The sequence below is a fragment of the Nipponia nippon genome, unplaced genomic scaffold, assembly GCF_047370975.1.
Source record: "Nipponia nippon isolate SJK-2023a ecotype South Korea unplaced genomic scaffold, ASM4737097v1 scaffold_12, whole genome shotgun sequence".
NCBI classification, from domain to species: Eukaryota; Metazoa; Chordata; class Aves; order Pelecaniformes; family Threskiornithidae; genus Nipponia; species Nipponia nippon.
In genome coordinates, this window is record NW_028262313.1 from 4,858,801 (window position 1) to 4,883,436 (window position 24,636).

At 41.5% G+C, this 24,636-nt stretch overlaps 2 protein-coding genes across 6 annotated transcripts in view; one reads left to right on the forward strand and one right to left on the reverse strand.

Annotated features, from left to right (window-relative positions):
* The window catches only part of PSMD10 (proteasome 26S subunit, non-ATPase 10), a 60,880-nt gene that overhangs the window by 6,055 nt on the left and 30,189 nt on the right, over positions 1–24,636 (forward strand). The window contains exon 6 of one of the 5 annotated variants that reach the window (XM_087748489.1): positions 10,240–10,494. The exons of the other annotated variants lie outside the window; for them this stretch is intronic. Coding sequence (XP_087604615.1) covers positions 10,240–10,479 — 240 coding nt within the window. The 3' untranslated portion in view covers positions 10,480–10,494. Of the gene's footprint in view, positions 1–10,239; positions 10,495–24,636 lie in introns of those variants that run through there. 5 annotated transcript variants of the gene reach the window in all.
* Positions 1,693–24,391, reverse strand: VSIG1 (V-set and immunoglobulin domain containing 1). The gene is made up of 8 exons (XM_087748485.1): positions 23,834–24,391; positions 20,336–20,496; positions 13,743–13,850; positions 7,136–7,334; positions 5,354–5,509; positions 4,553–4,672; positions 3,402–3,528; positions 1,693–1,963 (listed from the first exon to the last, which is right to left on the reverse strand). The coding sequence occupies exons 1-8, from the start codon at positions 23,880–23,882 to the stop codon at positions 1,780–1,782; spliced, it is 1,104 nt and encodes a 367-aa protein (XP_087604611.1). The 5' UTR covers positions 23,883–24,391; the 3' UTR covers positions 1,693–1,779.

Genomic DNA, 24,636 nt, shown 5'->3' on the forward strand with positions numbered 1-24,636 from the left:
ACAAGCAGTTTTTAGCTAAAACAATATTATAAGAACACTGTAAAGGCTCTTTTACTCTGGAATGAGGCTTAACACTAGGATGCATGTATCAAAGACAAATATTTGAAGGCCAGAAAACTGCATAGAAAGGGCAATGAATACAGTTATGCATAATGATCCACACTGAATCTTAATTAGGACCTTATGCTTTACATATTTAAATGTTGCCTTTTTTTTTTTTTGTGGTCACTTTCTTGAAAAACATACTTATAGCTGTAGGAACTGAACCTGAAAATTTTAGCACAGATGTATCCTTTTTTCTATTTTAAAGATGACTGTTGCATATAACTAATGTTTACAGGCTAGGAACAGTCACCAAAGGGTTTATGAACATTAGATCCTATAGAAGACGTAAGCGCCAAGAAGTTCCAGATGCTTGAGCCAGATACACTTTTCTGCAGTGCACGAGACTGAAACCAGAGTCTCCTTGTGTCAGTCGATATCTGCCTGATGTAGTTCAGAAGGGAGCTGCTGAGGCTGTGTGTCTGTATTCACCTGAGCCCTGTGGTCCTTGAGCTCTTCTGAAAGTAGCTATCTTTGCCCTTTCGAAGAACTGAGTTTGCTTCACCTTAGAAACGAGGCCCAGAGAGAAGGGGTGTCTAGTGATCAGAGTGTATGTGGTTCAGTTCCCTTTCCTCCTTCCAAGAGAGTGCTCATGACTCAGCTGTTGGCTATTGGTGTGGATTCACTACTTATCTTTCCTCTTGATGCTTTCACCTATAGAAAAGAGTCAGTTACACTGGGCTAAAGAGACCAGAAGAAAAGTAGCATGAGTTTGTTGCTTAGTGGGTAGGGCAATTGCCTGGAAATAGATTTAAATCATCTCAGGCAGAGGAAGCAATTGAAACTATGGTGTTGTATAGTAGGCAGTATTCACTTCTAAGTTTTGAAAGCAGCTGTATCTGCACGTCATGAGGAATCTGATACTCTGTGTGCCTGTTACGACAAGCCTTGCAAGGGATTTAGATTTCCAGCTCCTGTTTGGAAACCAGTCAATCGATGTCTGAACTGGGTACCTGAATGCTAGTTCCATTAAACTGAAAACCAGAACTGCTGGGACACACAACTCTGGAATGCTGGTGCCTTGGGAACTCTAAAGCCAAGAAGGTCACTGTTAACAACATGTATTCCACGTCAGGCAGCAACAGGGTAAAAGTTTCCAGGATCTTTTTTTTAGCTTTAAGTGGAATTCAGACACACAAGATTTCATTAGTCCAGGTCTTAACATCAGTTTCTGCACTCTGATGACATTGATGAAACTTCTTTTTACTTCTGACGTGCAAAATCAGATCACTGCAGTGTATTGGCCATGATGATTGTTCTTGGTGCACAGGAAACACGGCGTTGGCCAACGCTGTTTCTGGAGAAGACTGCTGTGGTTCAGAACTGTGTGGATACCCACAGCATTACTGATAGTTGACTGGAAAGCTCTTACTTTATCAAATGCTTCAGCCCATTTCCTACTTAGTTTTGCAAAATAGGTTGGATAAATGTGGATGATAGTCTTTTTATACTTATATTTATGTATAACTAGATAATAAATGAAATATGGTTAACTTTAAAGGCCAAATCTTCTGCTATTCACAAAGTGCATGTGTAACAGACCTTTTTCAATCTCTAGCCCAGTGGTTCACAATACAAATGCCCGTTTAAGTTTTAGTCATGCTTCTACGTTAATTCAATGACAACAATTTTTGCATAAAGGGGTTCAAAGCTGACAAGGAAAACTCTGTTAAAACTCTAGGCTATTTCTTCTTTTTCTGCTTCTTGCTTCTCATCGTTCTCAGGTGTTCCAGAGGCTGCCGTTCCATCAACACTAGCGTATTCATTTGTCGCATTGCTTGGTGGAACTGTGGTCACAGGAATGTTTTCTTCATTAGGTACCTGAGCATACTCTGCATTGGATTGTTTCTGAGCCATTTCTCTGCAGGAAGACAGGATGAGGATTGTGATTTCATGTGTTGAAATCCCATCTACACTAGAGTCTTTCAAAAGAATGAGTCTTTGTAGTTTTGTTGTCTAAACAGTAACCCCCTTATTATTATGATTCTGTCCAAGAGCACCTGAAAAGGCTACAACATCACTGCTGCTAAGACAGAAAGAGTGACAAAAGTGTGAGATAATAATACTGATCTGCATCACTGGTTTAAGTGATCCCATTAGAATAAAATGGATTTTAGTATGTTTAGATGCTAGGCCAGGAAAGCAGAATGGGAAACTGAGCGCTGGCAAACAGTGTCTGAGAAGCGGTAGCAAAACACACTGCTTGGTGTGAGCTTTCTGAGATCCAGTGTCCCATTCAAGCATGTTAAAAATAGAGTGCAGTCAGAAAAGAGCTATGAAAAGGCTGAAATCTAGAAAAATATTTTTAGTAACAGGTATGAATTCCATTTATCTTACCAAAACAATAATAAACTAACTCCTGATATTTATGCACTTTCACATATAAAAAATATCAGATGCTAGTGGATTAATTCCATGTAGTAAGACTTATTAGGATCCGAGCACAAAATTAGATGTTAATGCTACATCAGCTGAAAGCAGACATCAGGTGCATGAGTGACTGGCCACGGGGCTGGATTAGCAGAACTCCGTATCAGGAAGTCTTAGACCTGTGCTACAGGCAAGTGTCCAGATGACATAATATTTTTTTCTGGCCTCAGCTGCATGTATTCATTTAGCATTTAACATCATGGGGCTAAATACAATCTGTATAGCATATGAGATTATCCCTATTCTGAAGATTTGGCAATTTAAGGGAAAAATGAGCAACCGATGCACAGAGGAAAAGAAATTGCCAGAGCAGGATCAATATGGACATCCTGGGCTCCATTCTGTTGCCTAAACCTTGTGTCTCCTGCCATTTGAGATACCTTGGAGTATCCCAAGCGTGTGTCCAGTGATTTTAAATAGCACTGAACTGAGCCCTCTCTGTTTAAATCCAGTAACGTACGATCCCAGTAAATTTGCTGAGGCAACCCTTAGCTGCTATTTCTTTCTTTACTTCCTCCACCTGCCATTAACAGTCACCATTAACTTTTAAATATTAAAAACTGTTTTTTCCAACTTGCCACTTCTAGTTTGTGTTGTTTAAAAAAAACATTTACTTTACTATTTTAGATACTGCTACGTGGTAGCTGCCTGTAAACATAGGGAAGGAGGTAATGGCAACTTCTGTTACAAGAGCAACAGTTTAAAAGTCACACAAAAGCAAATATTCTCACTCTGGAAGTTTTCTCAAAACCTGTATTATTTACCCTTCAAAAAATGTTTAGAGTAATTGCATTTTACTTTAGTTCTGGATTATCAGCAGTGCTTTACAGAAATAATTGTCTTAAAATGAAGCAAACAGAAACTCTTACTGCATCTCATTTCGTGGTGACCTCTTATTCTTTGCCTTCTTGGTTAAGACCCAGACGATAATGCAAATGATCGCAGCTGCCACAATTGCTCCAATCAAAGCTCCAGCAACAATACCACCGTCTGAATCTGGAAAGAAAAAAAGAGTACTTGACTTTTTAAAAGGTATTATTATAGCAAAATCTCAAGGAAATTTAGTGGAGGAGCCTTTAGCAGAAAGAAGGCATTGGATTCAAAGAACTAAAAAACTGACTGACAGCTGTATTTCCAGGAGGGAGGCCAAAGACTCTGTAGGAAAGAGAGAACTGTGCTCTTATGACCTTTATTGCCTCCTTTCTTGTTGGTTAGCTCCCTACCCCAACAAACCCTGGGTTTATGCCTGGCTAAGGGAACCATTAGGCTGTTAACACTGGCAGTAGTTGAAAGCCTTTGCTCTTCAGTCCTTGCAAACAAATTCTGAAATTCAGGTTGCCTTTATCTCTGTCTTTCAGTTGAGATGTAAAATGTATGCTCTGATGATTTGGGAGCCCCCAAAACATTCTGTTTCCACTTCAGTACAGCTTCTAGCTCTGACCTGTGATTTTCATTTTATAGACCACCGAGTAGAATGACCATTTCAGGGACATCTCTCGTGGCTGGTTATACAACATATGCTTGGCTCTTGTTGAACGTTACTGGTTACATGAAAAATCTGCATGTGGATGTGGTTGACCACGGCTTGAGGGCAGTCAGGATAAGGTATTTTTCCATGACTGCAGTATTTTTAGCTAGTGGTCACATCTACAGTGCCCCAGTCCTTGTACTACCACATTTCAGTGACGGCTGTAAATTCCGGGGCAAGAGGACCTCAGTCGGACTGTTGGCTGGAAGAAATTGCTCTAAACTCCATGTCTGTCCGTTGTCAGTAAAGGCTCTGCAGTCAGAGCCAGGCTCAGCTCCTGTTCCCAGTGGGAAATGAAGCTGGAGATGTTAAATCAGTCGTCTAGGTCAGTGTAAACTCTGGGCATGCCTGGATGAAAACTCCGGAGCTCTCCAAAGCCTCTTCTGTTCTTACTTGAAAAAAAATGTATTCTTTAAGGTTGTTACAGCATTTTCCTGCAAACTGTGCATGTCATCCGTCAAATATGTGATTACTTTCATGCATTAAACTTACGTTTTGCAGTTAGGTCGAGCTCACAGGTGCTGTTCCCCAGGACGTTGCTGGCTATGCACCGGTAATACCCAGTTTCAAAGGTGGTGAGATTGCCAATGTAAAGAATGCCAGTGTTTGGATCTGTGACAAAGAGAGAGCGGGTACAGATTACCTGTTGGATACTGTAGAGGCAAACCATTTTCTTTAGTTGGTAATAGTGAGAGCTATTCAGAGATTAGAATCGGGGTTCATTCATTTGGGGTTTTTTATATTCTTTAAATAAAAACCGTTTACCTTCCTTGAAAATTACTACAGTGGATTCTGCAGGAGAGCATTAGAACATGAGAAGTAGGCCCCTACTCTGCAAATCAGTTTGTCTGTCTGATGTTTTACCCACATTGATACTATTGTCAGTGTAACTTCACAAATGAAAATGGAACAGGTACTGAAGATTTTCAGGATGGAGGTCTTAGCACCTGAATGACAAATTGACTGAGCTTACTTTGAGCATAAGCTCCCTCAAAATTCCAAGGGAAGGGAGATGTAAAAGCATAAACGTTTCTCCCATTTCAACAATTTAAAGTAATGGCATAGACAAGACTTTAACATGCCACACAATTTTTATTGAAACAAATAGAAAAAACATCCTGTTTGTGACAGCTGTCAGTTGACTTGAATAAGTAAAAATACGATTTTGTGACACTGACCGTCAGGAGAGGAGGATAAGTTTTAACTACCCTATGTGATACACAGTGTTTGAAATGGCTGGTACTATGGAATTCCAGATCTTGAACACGGTATGGCAGTCCTGTAGTTACGTACTAAGTTGTTCAGTCACAGGCTTGAGGCTATTCTCATCTACTTTGTACCAGTGGTAGGTAGGGCGAGGCAATCCTTCGTCACATTTGCATAAGAGGTAGATTAGATGGCCTTTTTCAGGCGTTCCTTCTATTTTGCAGAAAGGTTTTGACGGTTTGACTGTAAAATAACAATGAGGAGAACAGACACATCGTGAGTACATACCCGGGGCTGCAAGCATCCACCTCGAGTTCTGGTACTGCGCGGCTATAAGCCAAGAATTGAACCCCAGCTACAGATTTCCATCTGAGAGCAGAGTCTTGTTTATGGATCTGACCAAAGGCTCTCCCGTAAAGATTTGAGTAATATTAAATTTGGGTAATATTAAATATATGTACGTGGCCTAGGATACATTTTTATTATCTTTTTTTCCATTTGCATACTAAATATTATTTTGGAGGTGTTGAGATGAAGACTATCGATTAATTATAATGGGGCAATCACTATTCATCATACACCATTCTGCCACATAGCAGCCTCCCTTTCTTTAGGGACACAGCAAGAACTTTTCCACATAAAGGGAGAAGGTCAAGGCCTGATACTTCTATGGAGGAAATAAATTAACTACACTTCTGTTAAAAAATATATCTGTTTTGATAGCATTTCCTCACTTTGCACACAGGCGAAGATTCTGTCTTCACTTACACCTATTATTTTTCATTTCCAACCTATAGATATGCTGTTGTCGTTCTGTATCAGCATATGTTGTCATTGTTATATCAGCAATGAACACAGCCCAATTTTGTGTGCCTAGATGAACCACCTTCCTAGGTTTTCATGTGAAAAGTACAATCTCTTACTCAACTGCTCCAAGATTTCCTATTTGTTTGGGGAATTTTAGATGAGAATTAGCAGTAGTACTTTGATTTTTCAGGGACTGAGTTTACAAATGTCTTATCCCTAGCAGATAGGCAAACGATGTTGGAATCACGTTCTCATATGACTTTGATTTGTCACTCTGACCAGGTATGAAGTCTCAATATAAAAGCAATTATTAGATGGGGTTAGTACAAACTTTTATCTTATTAGAAAGTAAAGTACCTCATTCCACTGCTTTTCATCGCTTCTGTCCTGCCTGTTTGTGGTTGAACTATTGCTTTCTTCCATCCAAAATAGACAACATACTACTTCCATTCAACAGATACTGAGTTTCTAGAGTTTCTGGGAATGGGGTGAGCCAGAACCCTTGGGCTGTACTGCTGCCTCTTCCTAGATTTACACAAGTCACTATGACCAGCATTAGGTAAAATTAGTAAAATTTTGGTCTTTGCTGGGGCTGGATTATCCTGAAAGTAATGGCTTCAGAGAGAAGTTGTCACTCCCAGCTAAAAGGGATTTTTATTTTAACCAAAATTAGTATCACTTTGTTCTCCAACATGAAAAATGTAGTGAAGCTGGGTAATTCCAGCTACCCGCTTACCTTAGGTAGCTTTTTGAGAGCACAAAGTGAATCTGAAGGCTGCTCATGGGAGAATGAGATGTTACTGTAGGCCAGGCAAGGGTAGCTGCCGAGTGGTATCGGGTCTGCTTTGTCTGGAAGCTAGAGGGCACCCCAGGCTCTGCCTGCCTCCAGAGCCCTTGGAAAAAATCTCTCAGTGCATCAGTCAGCCCTTTCTCTGCATCATGGGCCTTGTTTATCACAGTTCTGTTATTCCCTCTGGTCCTACGTATTTTGAGCCGTGAATTCAGTGTTTCATAATAAGGGAAGAAAACTACAATACAGCAATAGAGAGGTAAGGCGCTTACCCAGCACACTGACAATCACAGACTTTTGACTCTGTCCGGCGTCACCCTGTGGGCTGAAAACTTCACAGGTGTAGGAACCAGTGTCTGAGGGCTGCATGTTGGAGATTGTTATTGATGCATTCCCTGGACTTGTTGCAGCTGTTATCCTGTTCTTAAACTCTCCATAGGAGTAAGACTGGCCTTCTGAATAATAATAGATCTATGATAAAGAATCAATTGTTAGTTTAATAACAAGATGTCTTACTGCCGCTTTGTTTAGTACTCGTAATTGGAATATAGATGATTTCTGATTAAGCCAAGCAATGTCACCCCCTTTCTTGCCCCCTCTCCCGAGAAAGCAGAGATGAAAACTTGGTACATTTGAATATATATTTCTAGTGGTTCTTAAAAGACAAGCTTTTCAGAAATGGGATTTTTTAATTGTGTAAATGGACAGTAGCTAGTTCTTTGTGGATACTCCAGTCACAGGCTGATGCATTTGCGAAAACAAAGGTGAGACCATTGACCATCATATGACAATTCTGTGAAAAAATGCTAAAAGTCATGCACAATGAATAGTGGTACTAATTGCAGCACTGATAATTTGTGACGTTATTAATAAGTAAGTGTCTCAGTAGAAGATTGTGACAAGAATGGACCTGTCATTGCAAAAAGTGGATGGCTGCAGAGCTTTCCAAATAAAGAAGCTAGCAAACAGAGAGCTGAAACGAATCCACAAGACATAGGTCTAAGCAAACAAGGCACCTGATCTGTTGGCGGTAAATTTGGAAGCTGTAAAAATGCAGTACAAGAACACCAGCAGAACCATCACACATGCAGTTAGAGCAACCATGCTGTTCTCCTTGTTTGTGTAATCAGGGTCAGAGCCAGTGTCACGGACTATCTTGTTTTTCTGAGTTTATACCATAGGTGGAAGGCAAGAATAGCTGTTGGCCCCAGTGCTTGGAGGGGCACCTATTTGGGATCAAGAGATTCCCCTTTGACTAAATAGTAAAAAAAGTTTTGCAGAATTATAGACATAGTAAGGATAAATGTCTCTAAGGAATGCAACATTTCCTCCCAACTAAAAATTTGCTGTTTAACATTGACTGATTTCCCTGACTTCAGCAGCATCAATTGTACTTAACAACACTGTGGGAGTAGAATTGGCCTCATAAGCTTGTAAGCCCAAACCTGTTGTCTGTTGGCTGAAAGGAGAAGTAGAATTGTGTTTGTTGTGGAGCCTTGTTGGTAGTCTGAGACTTGGGCCTTGAGTCTGTTTAGAAACTGCAGTGTCTCATCTGCTCTGGGGTAAATATAATAGTTCTCAAGGAGTACATGGGCTCTGTCCAGTCTAGCTCCGCTGTGAAACCAAGATCTGAAGGAATAAAGCTAATGTGGAAAACTATGGAATGTTAATTATTTTTCTCAGATGTTAATGATAGTGTTGTGTAAAAGTAATAGTATTTGGGATAGGCAGTATATTCCCTGGTGTCTACATTCACAAACTCCCTTGTCTAGGCAAAGTGAACAGTTCCAGCATACTCTGTCATTTTTTTTAAACTGATAAGAGGTAACCATATAGAATTACAGGTTGGGACCCAAATAGATCTAACATTGTTCCTACTGACAGTATTCCAGAGTCAGCAGTGTAAATGTATTTATTGAAGTTGGACTGACAGCATGTTTTTTAATGGGAATAGCTGGAAAATGCTTATAGGAAAAAGCTTCACAAACTCCTGTGAAATGCCATTCACACTTGACCAGTATCAAAATTTCCTTTTGGTCAAAGTTCCCTGCCTTTAAGGACGCTGCAGATCCCCAGGCAAGAAGTATACTTTGCTTTACTTTGCAGATCAACTGATATTTATTCTTAATTCTGTTTATCCACCCTGATACGGTGTTGACTGAAGTCTTTAAGCAACGTTATCTGAAAGCCTTTATTAGCTTAAGGCAAGCTACACCCCAAAACTGCCAGAGCACAGCTGCTTTATGTGATAAGGCTTTGAAATGAAGGTCAGAACCCAAACTGCACAGCACCAGCAGCTCCGGTACTGCAGCTTGGCCCCATCTCAAGTGCAATTTTGCCTGATTCCCAGCCAGACTTTATCTTTCCCTGCCCCAGGATTACAAACACCAGGTACAATTGATGCAGGGCCCTGAATACAAAAGCTACACTACTTCATTGCCGACATGTGGAAAACTGGTGTTGCAGTGAGGAAGCATAAGAGGTCCAGTGTTAGCACGGTGGCAGACTAGGTTAGAAAGCCTGCTGAACAGCTGGAGAGACTCTCCAGATTCCATTGTTTGCATGCAATGCCATCAGTTTGTAAACTGATTTTACGCTTTGCAAGTGTGTAGAGATGGACCTCTATTGCAAAACTAGAGTCTGGATGTACACCCTCGTATTCCCCAAGGAAGGAGAGTGTTCAAAATAGGGAGTTTGGTTTAAGCACGTCTCTCATCAAAAAACTGATCTACCTGTAATTACAAAACCACACTGGCCACACTTGTCTCATTCTACATTTATCCAAGTATCAGCAACAACAGAGTGTTATACTCTGTTCCTTGCAAGAGTCCGAAGTTACAAGAACTGTGACTTCTGACTTCATGCTTCTCTTAAGCTGACGTTCCTGTATAGATCTCAGCAGTGATGGGCTGGATTTGCATCTCCTCTCGATCGATTGCATCTGTTTGAGTGGGGTAGGGAAAGAGCCTCCATCAGCTCTTCGCACTAATGTGAAATTAAGTTGTAGGATGACTTAAATGAAGTAATGCGTGACTTGCAGCAGCATGAGAGGAGAGGCAGGCCCATTATATCCTACTAAAAGGCCTGATTACTGAAAAAAGGGGCTAAATTCTACTCGGTCTACCTCAGAGTGATCTGGGATTTATGGGAGAGTAAACCGTAGCAGAAGCTGCCCACTGAGTGCTAGCTTAGCTATAACACATGTTCTTGGGAAACAGGACTGGCACTACAACGAGTCTTAAATGCAGTTAGGGCACACCAGTAAAGATTATAGAGGAGCAAGCGCTCCTCGGTATATCTGGTCTGAAGTCAGAGTGAATTATGTGTCTAAGCCCTCATACACTGAAAAATTAATCCCCTGTGTTCTCTCTTCCAGCCTGAACGCATGCAGAGAAAATATTTTGTGTACGCTGTTAAATCTGAGGCAGGTGTCAACACAGCAGAGAATATTTGTTCTCTTCATGGATTTAAACAGAATCTTTCTGGGTTGGTTTTTTCAACTATGAACAGAAAGGCAGAGGAACATCTTCAGGAAATGCATTCACAGGCTCCTGCCTGTGCTCTGTTCTGCTCCTATATGACGCTTATCCCACTAGCTCTGGAGTTTATTGCCTGAAGGAAGGTGGTAAACACCAAAAAAGGCTGAGTAATGTTGTGATTAATTACTGAGCGTGTATCTTGTCCCAGAGGTATGATGGGATTGTGTACACAGGAAATTTCATTTAAGAGAAACATGTTTCAGTTAATTGGCTGTGAATTCATAGCCCGTTTTAAACAATACACTCAAAATGGGTATTTTAACCCCTTGTTCAAAGTGTTTTCATGCTGTCCTTGAAAAGCTCAGGTTTGTGCCTTGTGCTTGTGCTGAAATGAAAATCTTTGCAAAAGTGTTTCTATTCCGTTTCAAAAGTAAAAAACTTGTTTTCTATTGAAGATACAGAAGACTTTATTTTTGGGCAACTGACAGCTAATGTTCCCTCCTACAGACATACATCTCATTGACATTTCTTTCCATTTTACCTAAAATGTCCCTAAAATGCCTGTATGAGAAAACTGTAAATTTAGTCAATGATAGACTTTTCCTGGAAGCCTTTTTAATTTGATGTGATAAATATATTTAAAGTGCAACATCTTGAATGTAAAAAAATAGGAAAGAAATCTGCTGTGCTTCTCTTGAAAAAGTAAACTTTTTATGTCCTCAAGCAAATCACGAGCAGCTCTAGCGAAATCGATGATTTACCAGTGTAAAAACAATATTGAGGATGCAGTGATGGTCGCTGCTTCTCATTACCAGCTAGTTTGCTCATGCAAGTTTTTATATAATGGTGCCTTTTCACATTTCATGGGAGCAGCTGCCTGGGATGACTAATCAAACAACTGACAGAAAAAAGAGCGGAGATTATCACTCCTAAAAATGTTGTTCCTAATAACTCCACAATCTGAAAAAACAGTTTCTGCAAAATAGCTAAGTTACCCAGAAGACGTCTCCCTGACCTTAGAAAGGATTGCAGCTTAGTTGGTTATTCAGCCTGTGGGCCAGGCAGTGCCTAAAGCCGCTAATGGCAGCAGCCATCCTCCTCGGCCCTCTAAGGCCGTGGTATAGTTACTCTGCATTTCCACACTCACGGTTTCTGCTGCAACCAAGAAAAGGATTTGGGCTCACAGACTTCCAAGGCAGTTGAGTCAATTATTTGTGTACCTGTTTGGGGGAGCTGGGTTACAAACAGAACAGGGAATCGGGAATGATCATACTCGTTTGGAGGAAAATCTTGGTAATCTCAGTGCACTCCAGATGCTGGAGACAAGATTATTTGCGTCCCCAGTTCTGAAGGATCTGGTACATGAAATCACATGTCCTTATCTTCTCCTTTAGCCTAACTTGTGGGAAGGCTGCTCCTCTTCTAGTGTGATGGTGAGGAAAGTATTTGCCTGCAGAGGAAGCAGTTGGCAAAGCTGATGCTGAGTTGAGGATTTTCAAAGGCTGCCAGATGTTTGGCAGAGAGTGAGGAACCCACCTACAAGTTTTCTTTATACAACTTCTATAGAAAGATCTTCCTTAGGAGGTGGAGGTTGTGTGTGAAAAAGCAGTAAATTAGAAGAAGAAACATGCCTCCATATGCTTCCTTTCTTCTTGGGGCAGGACAAATACATACTAGAATTTGCATAAATGTGTGTCTTTCAAATGTCTTTGGATGGACTCATTCATAATTTCCAGGTCAATATTCCTCCCACCCTCCATCTCCTGGTGTCATTGCGTCACATTGCTGTACACGCCTAGTACATGGGGATATCAAAATTGGAAGATGAGATGTACTTGAAGATGTGTTACAGAATGTCCCACGGTAATCTTCATTTCCGACTGGGGCCAGTTTCAGGACATGACTTCCTTTCCAGTACCTGTCTTCCCTCCCCCAGCCCCTTCTCACTTTCCCCCGCCAGCAGATGCAAAGCTATAGCATCCTGTTCGATGAGGTTTCTGTAGGCTGATGTATTCAGCATCTGATTCACAGTCTCCCCCTGGAGAGCTGTAAAGCTCAGGCGTTCAGAGGGCCCCGTCGTTGGGTTGTTTTATCATTTTCTGTTTGACATTTTCTCAAGCTACTAGAAAAAGAACCGTTGAAGTCTCTTTCTCATCGATAAATGCAAAGGAGGATATTAACAGCTTTACGGGTTTGAGATCATGATCTCTTTTTGAATTCTGAGTACAGACAGAATTTATAAAATAACAACAAGGGAAAAAAGTGTTCATCACTCCCTTAAGCGTCTTACCATCTAATTAGAGAACAAATGGCGCACACTCGAAGTGTTAATTAAAGCCCAAGGCTCAGATTCTGAACTCGGCTAGATAAGAAGGGAAATGCTCACGCGGGCATGGGTTTCTTTGACGTGTGCCATGTGACTGAGTCTGGCCCCAAATGCCTTTTTTCATCCACAGCCCCTTTTCACACATTTTTGTCAAAACTCTGATCTGCCAGACTGTAGTAGGGATATTATGTCCTGCATTACTGGGATTTTTGCATGGGTAATTGAGGATGTTAATAATGACTAGAAGCGTCTTGTCACAATTGCGCATTGGTAGAAGAAGAAAGGGATGGAGTCAAAAGCCTTTAGAGGATTAATCATTCAGCAGCTTTAACTGGTGCAAAATACTTTTGAGGAGCAGCTCTTTCATGTTCTCACAGTGTCATTCTTGTGGCTGAACTATTAGTGAATAACTTCTCCAGTGCATCAAGCACAAATATGTTTTCTCAGTGCATTTGGTGTAACTGCTCTTCAGCAGTTATTATTAGACCTCAATTTGCATTGGGTTGTACCCCGTACTTCATGGTGAGACAGGAGCCCCACTGCAGTCAAAGAGAGTTTGGAACAGGTTATGGCTGGGACGTTGAGCTGACGGCTGAGAGAAAGCCAGTTCAGCAGGCAGCTTAGTGTCCCTCTGTATCCATCACATCTCAAAATGTTGTTCTATTCTAGAAAGGAGATCCAGGATGGTTTTTTTTTTTCGCTATGTAAATATGTAGCCCTAGATTTGGGCTATCCAGACTTGCTCATATTCAGCCCAGAGGCTCCTGGTGTGTGGACAAGCCCTTCAGATACCCCTTGGGTAGAATATTCCTGAAGGTGCTGGTTCAGCCACCTAGAATAGCTGTGGGAAAAAAACAACAGCTACATCCAAAATAATTTTGATAGAGAAAAATGCAATAAAAAACAGGGCGAGTTAGAAACTCTGAGTGATGCATCTGATTCAGCTTATCTCAGTCATGTGCTGGTTTTAAGATTTTAATCAAGAACATGATTACAGGTCTCACAGTAGCACAAATCTAGAAGAAGCTATTTAGCTCTTTTTTCCCCTTAAGATTGTGGGTATTTTTTTCTTACCTTGTATCTCCAGCTACATCTTCCCCGTGCATCTGTCACATACACCATCTTTTGACAATGACTGACTGACTTTTCATCCATACTCAGAATACCGTGACACGGGGAACGCTGTATTTGAGTAAAAATGTGCTGATCTGAGAGTTAAATGAGACTTTAAATGCTCCCCCAAAATCAAAGAGCCTGTTCTCTACACGGCTCCCCATCAGTACCGCCAGCGCTGTTCACAAGGGCAGGGTGCCTCGTCTTCAGCAGATTTTGCAGAAGATGTTTCAAGCCCTTGTCAACAGTGAGATGCAATACAATCTTATTTCTAAATTTTACCTAAAATTAGGCAAACTAAGATTGAAGTCTAATCTTTGCTCCAAACACACCCATTACAACCTGATCGTTTTCTACTTGTCTCCACTTTCCTTTGTGTTCTCACTATTGTCTGCTTCAGTGTATCAGTTTATTTTATCTTCTCCCTGCAGACTGTCACCCCAGTGCCAGAGACAACCACAGGCAGTCCACAGTAATCCCACTGACACCCAGGGAGTCACTCTGACCGCAGGGACATGACAACAGCGTCCCCATTCCTCTGCATTGGAGGTGTTGCCTTTGCTTTCCATGGAGCTATTCCTTTTAAGTGCCTGCTCAGTCATCTCCGTGCTAGATAAAACTCGATTTAAAAAAAATCACCTCTAGGCAAAAAGAAATGCTCATGTATCAGAGAGGCCCCTTCCAAGAAATTTTCCCGTACTGCTTCAGGAGGTGCTTTTCACAGGCTCATCTCCCCTCCTGGGCTGGACCGGACTGCTCTGCCCCCGAGCCAGCGTCCCTTGCCGCACCGACAGCCTCTGCAGCGCGTCATCGCGGTTGTCTGTGGCTGAAAGCGTGTGATGGGTCCTCAGGAGCTGCTCATGCTACACAGGGAGGAATTTGTTCTTTCGGTAGTTTTTATGGGAACCCCACACTTCCAGGGCTGGCTGGCCCCCGGCTCTCACATGGTAGCCCAGCGCCCATGCCTGTGCCTTGCTTCGTGCCGGGCAGCAGAGTTGTGCTGGCATTGGGACTGCCGGTAATCTGAAGGTGGGTTCTCAGGGTGGGAGGAGCAGACACAGTTGTGCTCAGATTTCTCTTCTTGCATCTCTTTCCTTTCTTGGGCTCTGCCAGCCTGTCCCCTGTCCCTGAAAAATGTGACACAAGCCTGCTCGCTCCTGTGAAGATTTTGCAAAGTGGCTCATCAGGCCTGCAAGGCTGGGTGTAAGGACATGACTAGACGTCTCCTAAGGGAACAGTGCCATCTTCCTCTTCTGTATGGTTTGCAGTAGGTGAAACCCTCCTTGCCCCTATCCGCCAAACGATACTTTCGCAGTAGTACAGATATGAAAAAAATACAGGGCTCTGGCAGGGTGAAAGCTAATGTGTAAAATAAATGGAAGATATTCTTGCTGTTACGTGCTGTTACGTGCCGCTAACACTCTTTCCCTCTCAACTGCCCAACTGTAGTTTTACCAAAGCAGTGTCAATGTCACTGTTTGCAAATATTTCAAGCTCGCTTTTTTTTAGAGAATATTTTTATGAGAAGTCTATCGATAATTCAGTTTCTCTTACAAGTAACAGTCATTCATGACCTTTACTCATCTAATGAATTTTAAAGGTCAATGAAGGATTCTGCCCTGGGCACATCTTGGGTAGCCACACAGTGTCTCTGATGATTTCACTTACTTTTAACTGTGGGTGGCCTGGACCGGAGGCTCGAGGTGTGGCCCTGGGGAGGTTCAGGAGTTGTATTTAGCTTTGCAAGGCTGTAGCCTCGCCTGCACAGAGTCAACAGCAGGCTTCAATCTTTCAAACATTTACTTAGGTGCTTTACACCGAGGTCAGCCAGGTGACTCAGAGCATGAAATGAAGCAAGGTGTAGATCTTAGCAGGAGCTGAGACTTTACCATATGAACCAGGCCAGGCTGTGATGTACTCTGTTGCCCTGGGTGAGCTGAATAAGTAGTGTTTGCCTCAGTTTGTCTATACGTAAAATAGAGATAGCTCAGTATTGGAAAGTTCTCAAGATCCTTGGCTGGGAGTTATTATTTAAAAATTAAATTATCATGCAAAAGACACGTTGCTAAGGCGTAAATGGCAAGAAGAAAAAGTTAAAAATACGTATGGCATCCTATTTTCCATGAGTTGATATTTACATTATTTAGTTCAAATGAGGGAATGACTTCCACTGGAGAAACTTCTCAGGAAAAGAGCAGAGTTAGGCTCCAATTAGTAAAAAGATCTATATTCGCACACTATATATAGCTGCACTGTCTTCAAAACAGCACCGCGAACACCTGCCATCCCGCTGTTTGCTGCCTCCCTTTTCATCGTACTGTCTGTGAACAGCCTGTTTGCGGTATTTCATCCTCCCCGGTGTAACTGCCATGACTTTTAACTCTCGAGCACCTGCGCCAGCATTGTGTAAGGTGGGCAACGCGGAACAGGATGTGAAAACACCAGAACAAACAGCAAGAGACACCAGCCAGCTTCACAAAGCCGGTGCTGGGAGGCAGATCTGCATCAGGTCTGCAAACTAATGAACAGCCCTGCCTCACCTTGAAGCAAGGTAAAATCTTGTTGCTGAATACTCTGGGGCATTAAATTAACACTGGCACTAGTCCTGGTCTTATTGATTTCACTCCAGACAGGACTGTGCCTGAGCCTATGTATCTCAAAACACTGCAAAATCTGTAACGTAAGTGGCAGTGTAAAATACTTGACATTCTTTTTAAAAAAGGTACCTATGGCCTCTGTGCTTATTATATATTATGTCCTAAAATCTAGTAATTTAAAGCTTGCATTCATTAATGCTTCAAGCAAAAGGCATCTTAATGACATAAATTTGCCTTAATTAATTCTAACGTCCTACAGTTTGCTCTATTATTTGCTGCCACTGTGGAGAGAAAGGGCCACATTCTCAATTATGTAAATAAAAATTATTTATTAAAATCAACATCCCTCCCCCCCATATTTGTTATGGAGAACATCCCCTCTGCATAATCTTATTATTGTGAATATACTATCCATGTGAATAACATGGTCATCCAGACACCTAGCATTTAGTAAGATGTCAGGAATATTTAAAATTGTAGCAGGTGGGATAAGAAGATGTATTTTCTGCAATTTTTTAAAAAAATTGTAAGTAAGTCTCCGGTCTTCAAAATATTTGGCAGAAATTTTCAACTTTAAAAAATGGAATTTGAAAATGTTATCCATTTAGTTGCTGAAAAAAATGACAAATTTTGAATGGAGCCAGAATTTTCAACAAACTTTTTCAGGGAAAATATATGCTATTTATAAGGAAGTGTTTGTGTGTCTGTTTATTACAGACATTTTAGAAGAATCTAAATATCTCATAAAATTAAATAATTTTATCCCAGTTAAAATGCAAGCTACTGTTCTGGTATTCCACAAGGCTTGGTCTATATGTTTTCAATTCAGTTGGTTTTGTCATCTTACCAGCATATTAAATGTATTTTTGACTTGCATTTTAGCATTCTTTAATCTAAACAATGAAAGCCAAAGCTGGCAATCTCCTCTATTGCCATGCATGTATTTCCTACTTGGAACAAAACGTGAAACTTAATTTCAGCTACTTGCCAAGCAACCAGGGCAAAGCCAGGTTTGTAGAAAGGGAGATTATTTTTTGTTTAAACTTGTCGGAGAAAAACATGTATGCATTCAGGCACTCAGGCCTTTCTGAAACTCAGCAAAGTCACCAGCCTGAAATGGAAATAGCAACCTCGTGTTGCTGTGGCTTCAGAGGGAGGTTGAAAATCTAATTTCATGTTCAGCTGTGTTGTGTAATTTCTTAAACCATATTTTCCACAAGCAGTCACAGTCCTTTCTTCCCAGCATTTGCATTAACACAATCAATTTGATAGTGAATGGGTTCAAAATGGTAAGGAATTGCCGTGTTGTGGTGAAAGGATACAGGGTCAAGTAATGGGCTGTGTGTTCACCTGCAGGACTGGGGCACTACTCTTTCTAAAATGCTTTTAGCAGCCCATTCAGTCCTGCAGCTCCTCACACGCCCGCCCGCTCCAGGCACATGAGCAGGCTCAGAGGAGCGCGGGGTCTCCTCCGAGCCTCGCTGCGCCTGCGAGCCAAGGGTAACCGGCGCTGCAGCGAAAGGAAATTTCACCTCGGTGTTCAAGGAGAATGGGATTAGTCACTAACCCATGGCCCTTCCAGACTGAGTTGACTTTATTTAATGAAAATGCAAATCATCCATTACAAAGGCATGTGTGTTGCGGTGTGAAAGTGAATTTACCGTGAAATTAGTTTCAGACAGGGAGAAAACCAGATGCAATTTTTCCAGTAGTGTTTCTTACAGTCCTTCCCGGCACGGCTTTCCCATTGCCCGCAGTGGGAGCTGCAGAAGCCAAGAGCGCGTGCTGAAGGGATCGATCCGTAAGGTTTCCCTGACATTTGGTAGCCTCACATCGGTTAGGTCTTGTTGAGCATATTCTGAACCACCCACAGTATTTGATGATTATAATCCTCAGGGGGGTATTTTCTCATCATTGGTCACAGCTTACAAATGGTTTTCCCGTCCTGGATCTCTTGAAACTGTCTGATTCTCCCTCTAAAATACCTGCAACTACAATCTGCTTATTTCCTCTTGGTTGTGACCAGAAAATGTATTGCATTTATTGTCTTGCAACATGGAAAATTTGGCGCAAGTAAAACAGAGAGACTCTAACCAAATCTGGAGAAGATGGGCTTGATCCTGTCTCAGTCCTGTACTTCCCACCTGAACAACTGATTAAAATTTATGACGTAACGTACTGGATCAAAATTATAATATATTGTACTATATACAACTTACTTAGGAAACCTGCAGTACCACCCTTTCATCCGTAATTCTTCATTTAATGAAATAGTTTTGCCTTGAAAAAAGCAAATTATGAGTAACAACTATGCATACAATTAGTCAGGCAAGGTCTTGGTCTGGCATTCAGCTACAGTCAGAATTTGGGATGGGCCCAGTGTTTGTACTTAGCACTGTATTTAGTCTTTATCCGTGGCTATGATACGCTGCAGGAGGGTGAGCACTTCGGCCTTAGGTTAAATCGCTGTTTCTTACATACTGGCTCTTGCTGTTCAATGCCAAAGGTGTTACATCCTGTACGTTCTGCAAATTACACTCTCATTCTGCTATAATTGATAAACCAAATAGAAGGTATGGCTCTATCGGCAATGAACATATTATTAGGAAACTGGTGAACATGAGAAGAATATCATCAGTGTGGACTGTGACACTCTTCTAAGTCAAATCTCTACATCAACTCTCAGGTGTAACATCAGGCAGGAGGACTGAACTTTTAGAAAAAAAGTGTTAGCAACAGGATAAAAACAATGGGAGAGAAAAGGGACTGATTGTCTAACAGGCACAAGCCTGACACTAAGGCAGGGAAAAAAATCACAGTCATCTTCAAGGATGCAGGAACACTTCTAAATCAGCATTTCTGCTTGCAAAGGAAGGTGTTGCTGATTGCCCAGCACCTGTCAGGACTGAGCTGGTGGGAACTCATACCCTGCATGTTATGCTGGGAGTGAGATTCATGGATTCATTTCCCCACCAAAACGTAAGATAAATGGATAGCTCCTGAAGTCTGGGCAGTTCTGTGAGTACATATAGGAAGTTACAGGTCCCATCCCTGACTCCTTCCAGGCAGACCAGGCTGCTCTGCAAGGTCTTTACAGCCACATGAGAGGCTGGGGCAGTGGTTACAGCACGTAGCTGTCTGGTACTTGGTGTCCTTCCCAGTCCCAGTGCTGTCTCCATGCTGATACTGCAGCCTCCCCTGCGGTCTCGGTTCTACCCCCGGGGGGAGATACTGTTTGCCTCTGCTGCCTCTCCGGGTCTCAGGAAGGGCAGGGAGCATTTGCCTTTGATCTATAATTGTTCTGCTACCACAAAGACACCCGTGGGATGCCACAAAATACCAATGCAAGTTTGCTGTGGCAGATTTCCTGCTATGACAAATTTCTACGGAGTCCTGCCAAAATACTGCTCACTTTGCACCGACAGCCTGTCGTTGCGCACCACTCCTCTTACTGAGCCGCCTAATAGCAACCGTAGCGGCTGAGTCAAGGAGCTCTCATTTGACCCTTAAATGGGGGACGTGTTGTTACAGGCAAGGGCGTCTCACCAGGAAAGCAGCCTTCACAATGGCAGGAAATATCGGCCAGACAGGAGAGAAGGGAGCTGGTCCAGGGGCTGGAGCGCTTGTGTGATTTTTGGACACCTGGTCTTTGCTCTGCTTCACGCTTCCGCTGTGACTTGGAGCAAGTCGTTTGAGCATCTGAATCCCTTCTGCACCTTCTCATAAGTTTCTAAAGGAGTTCAGGCATGCCAGCAGGAATTAGGAGCCTAGGTAACTTTGTGCATCTGCCCCTAAATTTCATTGCACCCCAGTCCCTTGTCTTTAGGGTAGGAACACCAACGTTACCTGCCTCCCTGGTCTGTAGTGAGGATAACACTATCAAACGTAACAAGATTCATTGAGGACTTAAGGATACCTTAAATATAACTTCATATAAATAATAAATAAATATCTTACGGTATGCAGTTGGCTCTCTTTGGCACTGTAAAAGCTCCACTGAATAAAGAAATTTCCCAGCGGTCCAGAACTGGTGTATGTACAGAGGAGGGTTGCGTTTCCACCTGCAGTGACATTCACTGTCTTCTCGGGGACGGTCACCACAACGCCGCTGACGTGGCCTGTGGGCAGTAAGTGTGGTGAGGAGAGATCAGCCGCGGCCGACCCTGGGAGCTGTGCGGGAGTGCCTTGCTCCCTGCGTTATTGAAGAAACCCGTAGGACGTGTCTAGTCGTTCTCCTTTTCAGTACAGTTTCCCTTGGGCTTTGTGTGGAAATTTTAGTGATTACAAGCTGGGAGTGGGTAAAAGCTAACAAGCAAATAAATCCCCCAGAATACCTGTGCCCTTAAAACAAATAATATTCTGAAAAAGCAGAGTTCCTAAAAACGTACTTGTTCTCACTTGCAGAGACTTGTCTTCTCACTAAGAGCCTGTGGCTAAACCAAACCTGTCTTCTGCACTCGCAGTGCTCTCCTGCACCTTGCACTCTCATTCACAGCTGTCTCTGGCCCTCTTTTACACCCTTCTTGCCCTCTTCTTTTGCAGTTATTCCTTTAGATGTCTGATGTTCTTTACCGTGGATCACCATCTCCTACAGTGTTGTCTCTTCTTTCATTCTTGTGTTCCGACTTGGACTGGGTGGCACTGTCAGGTTCCCCCAGGCTGGAGCCCAGCAGCCTTTCTCCGCATTTCTTTTGCTAACTACTTTGCTTTTGTTTAGCTTTCTTAGGGCTTACATGCAGAAGCTATTCTTTTCCAATGCTTTTACACTGGAAATGTCAAACTAAGCTTTTTGGAACTGCTTTTATTATGTGGGTTGTGAGAAATTCTGTGATAACTTGATCAACCTTTTCTGTTGTGCTCAAAGTCTTTGCTACGCAGCCATATTAATGAAAGGAATCAAGCACCATCTTACAGTATTTCTCTGTTTCTGTCCTCCATATAAGTTACTAACAATGGTGACATACGGCAGCAAAACTAGAGCTGTCAGAAAAATAAGTCTGAATTTCAGGGTTTGGCTAGATCACTGAGTCCGGTTTTAAAGCTACTGTCTAAAGATTCTGAAGGAGAATATATTTCTTTTGAATGTGATGGAAAACATAAGTCTTTTGGAGTTTTCTATGTAAAGCAAGCAAAGTGAGAACTTCATGTTATAATAATAATTTTCACATAGGCTTATTGCACATATGAATGACAGAGGAAAACATACAAAATATTCTTCTCAATGAAATATCTGTGCATCTTGTGTTTGGGTGCTGCTTTTGAGAGTTTAAGCAGAACCTCCAGTAATACCAAAAGAGTATTTTGCTCAAATTATCAGCTCTATGAGAGAAAACATTATTTAGAAGAGAAATATAATCTATTTTGACATTTTTAACCATGTAAATGTTGCAGATTCATCAGTTGCTACAGTATGCAAACCTATCTGAACCTAGAGTCTGAAGTCTTCGGGGTCTGTTTTCCTTCTTTGATGGCTTCAATAGTAAAAGCTCACTGCAAGGAAGAAGGGAATAATCTCCTTTCCACGTTGGTGGTTGCTAGGATGAGAACTAGCGGGTTTAAACTACAGCAAGATTTACATTATATGTGAAGACAGTCTCACAGAAATGGCTGGAGACTGACCTAAATGTGTCAAACCTGCCTTGGAGAAAGGGGGGATCCCAGTGCTGGCTGCAAGTCCTGCTTGTCCTGTGAGTTCACAGTAGCTTAATCCATACTGAGATCTAATATAAAAGCGGTGTAGTATTATTTTAGATGTCTCATTTCACTCTTCTCAGCTTTAAGAATTAGAGTTGGTCAGAGGATGATAGTTTCTTGCCACAATAATACTTCCAGGTTTACATGTATTTATTTTCTGCTCTTTGCTGGATTAAAGCTACGGTCTTTCAATGCAGTATCATTCTACTGAAAACATCCATTTTCCAGTCATCTGCTCCACGCATTTCCTTTATCATTCTCTGGTTTTGGAGTCAGGAGTGCCACAGAGCCTGGCTGTTATAAGCTTTTCCAGAAGAAATTAATTTTAGCAGAAATGACTCCACAAAGCATTCTAGTTTCCATGAAGCTGTATATTTTGAAGAAATACATTTAGAAGAAATAGGCTTCACTCTAGTAAAAATACAAAGCCAAAACCTATCAAACTTCCATTGTCCAGCGAGGCTGTTTAAAGCCATCACTAGTTGTAAGACGAAGCTTTTGACTGAAAACGGAGTGAACTGGATCCGCAGAGCCTGTTCCCTCATCATGGAAGTTAATGGGAGTTTTGCTTTGCATTTATTTCACTGTTTATGGTTTCAAACTCGTAATCCCATTTCGTACATACAGGCCTTTCGGTTTCAACGAAAAAAGTGCGTGAGTAAGAAGTACCTCAGGGAAAAAAGCTAGCGTGAACTGGACAATAACTATTTAAAAATAGTTGATCTATGTCTTTGACTCATTAATATTGCAGTAAGACCACTTCCTTGCTACAGAGAAAGTCATTGCAGCAAACTGGGAATCGCCCACTTTCCCTGAAGTCCCATGCAGTTTTTAACGCTCATGAAGTAAATCCAAATTTGCTGATCTTTTCCTAGCCACTGCAGAAACCCCCGGTCAGTGGTGCCCATTGGGATGGACACACTGCTAGTCTTAAATCCAGAACTTTAAAATTAGAAGACATATTGTTTTGAAAAGTATTGGTACTAACACTGACTTACTTTTCATTTCTAAGGCAAAAATCTGTGGGGTTTATGGGGGGGGAGAGATAACATTGAAACACCAGGAGCAACTATTGAAAGTATTGTTCTGGCGTCCAAACCAGATAATTCCATCTTGAAAAGAAAATGTGGAAACTAACTTCCATTTTCTTTCGCGGATACAGAGGCTGTTCATCTCCATGGAGCATTAGACTTAAAATGTCTGCTTCTGTATATATTAAAAACAAAGCCTAGCACAATGAAATGTCCTTGAAACATGAATAATATATAATCTTTAATATATCATATAATTCCTAGACTCCACAAAGTATTACATCCTCACTTAACTTCAGGGAAATCCAAAGGATTATTTGCATGCTTAAAGATAAGCATCCCCCCCAAATTTTTTGGTGGGGGTGGGAACGAGGCAGCATTTCTCAGGGCTATTATCAAGGGGAGACAAAAGCTGAATGGGAGAAAACCTAACCTTGAGACGCTTGAAAGACCCTAACGCTCTACGTGAGAGCTCTTTGCCTCTTCCTGTCTTTGGAGCAAAGCATTAATTTATCAAAGCTAAAATGTTGTTCCTGATCAAAAAACTCTTACCGGCCAGTGGTCGGCTTGCTGATTTCCACAAAAATGGCATAGCATTATAACCACGATTTTCATTCCATCCTGAAATAAATCTTGAATGTTCTCCTAGCTTGCCAGTCAGGTTCACCTGCTCCCTATTTCAACAAGTTCCTTTATCCCAGTGCTATTTCGATCGGTTTGTTATTCTTACCTGTAAGGATGGCTAGAACTGGAAATATCTCCAGCATCGTTGCAAACATCTTCTTGACGCTGGGAGAGAAAAGAGACCAGATGCTGCTTCTGACTTCGACTAAAACGCAAGTGGTTTTTTTTTAAGCGGGTTTTTGTTTTCCTTATCAGCTGTGTATCAACACGTCAGTAAGCTTTTTCATTCTCCTTTATCACATGTGTGCCTTTCTCCGACTAGTGGTGTGACTGTTCGGTTGAATCCATTTTGTGGGTTTTAAGCAACTGAGGGTTTTGTTAATAACAAACCTTTGAATCAGAGAAGCCCAGATTCTCCCACTTTTGCCAGGGCCCAGCAGCATTTGCCTACGTAAGTACTTCCACTGAGTACAAGCAAAGTTATTTGTGGAGCTATTAAACAGTCAACGTGATTACCAGTGTTGGAGTCAGGCCTAATATGAATAAGGAATAATCTTTATTTCCTGTTAATTCTATCCTTAAAAATGGGCATGTGGAGATAATATGTTGTTAGTACATTTTCATTTTAAAACATATTTCTCATACAGTTTTATACAGAATGATTACATTGGACTCATGATTGCCTTGAAATTTCCGTATTGAACTCATCAATAAGATAACATACCAAAATAAAATAAATGTTTTCATCTTCTAAACTGATAATAAAATCTGTTTCATCTAGTTTTAATCCATGAAGTTGGATGCTACTAATACAAAATGACAAGGTGAATATATTGATTTTTATTTAAATGTTAATACATGATTTATATAGTGAAAAAGCAGTGGATGAAGATTAGAACTTGAAGAACT

What these genes read in the sequence shown, in the direction of transcription:
- VSIG1 (XM_087748485.1), bottom strand. Translation starts at nt 23,882, where the DNA reads ATGTTTGCAACGATGCTGGAGATATTTCCAGTTCTAGCCATCCTTACA. An exon ending in GATGTAGCTGGAGATACAAG is followed by an intron (nt 7,335 to 13,742) that starts GTAAGAAAAAAA and finishes TCTTTATCATAG; the next exon opens with ATCTATTATTATTCAGAAGG. An exon ending in GCTCGACCTAACTGCAAAAC is followed by an intron (nt 3,529 to 4,552) that starts GTAAGTTTAATG and finishes TTTTCTTTCCAG; the next exon opens with ATTCAGACGGTGGTATTGTT.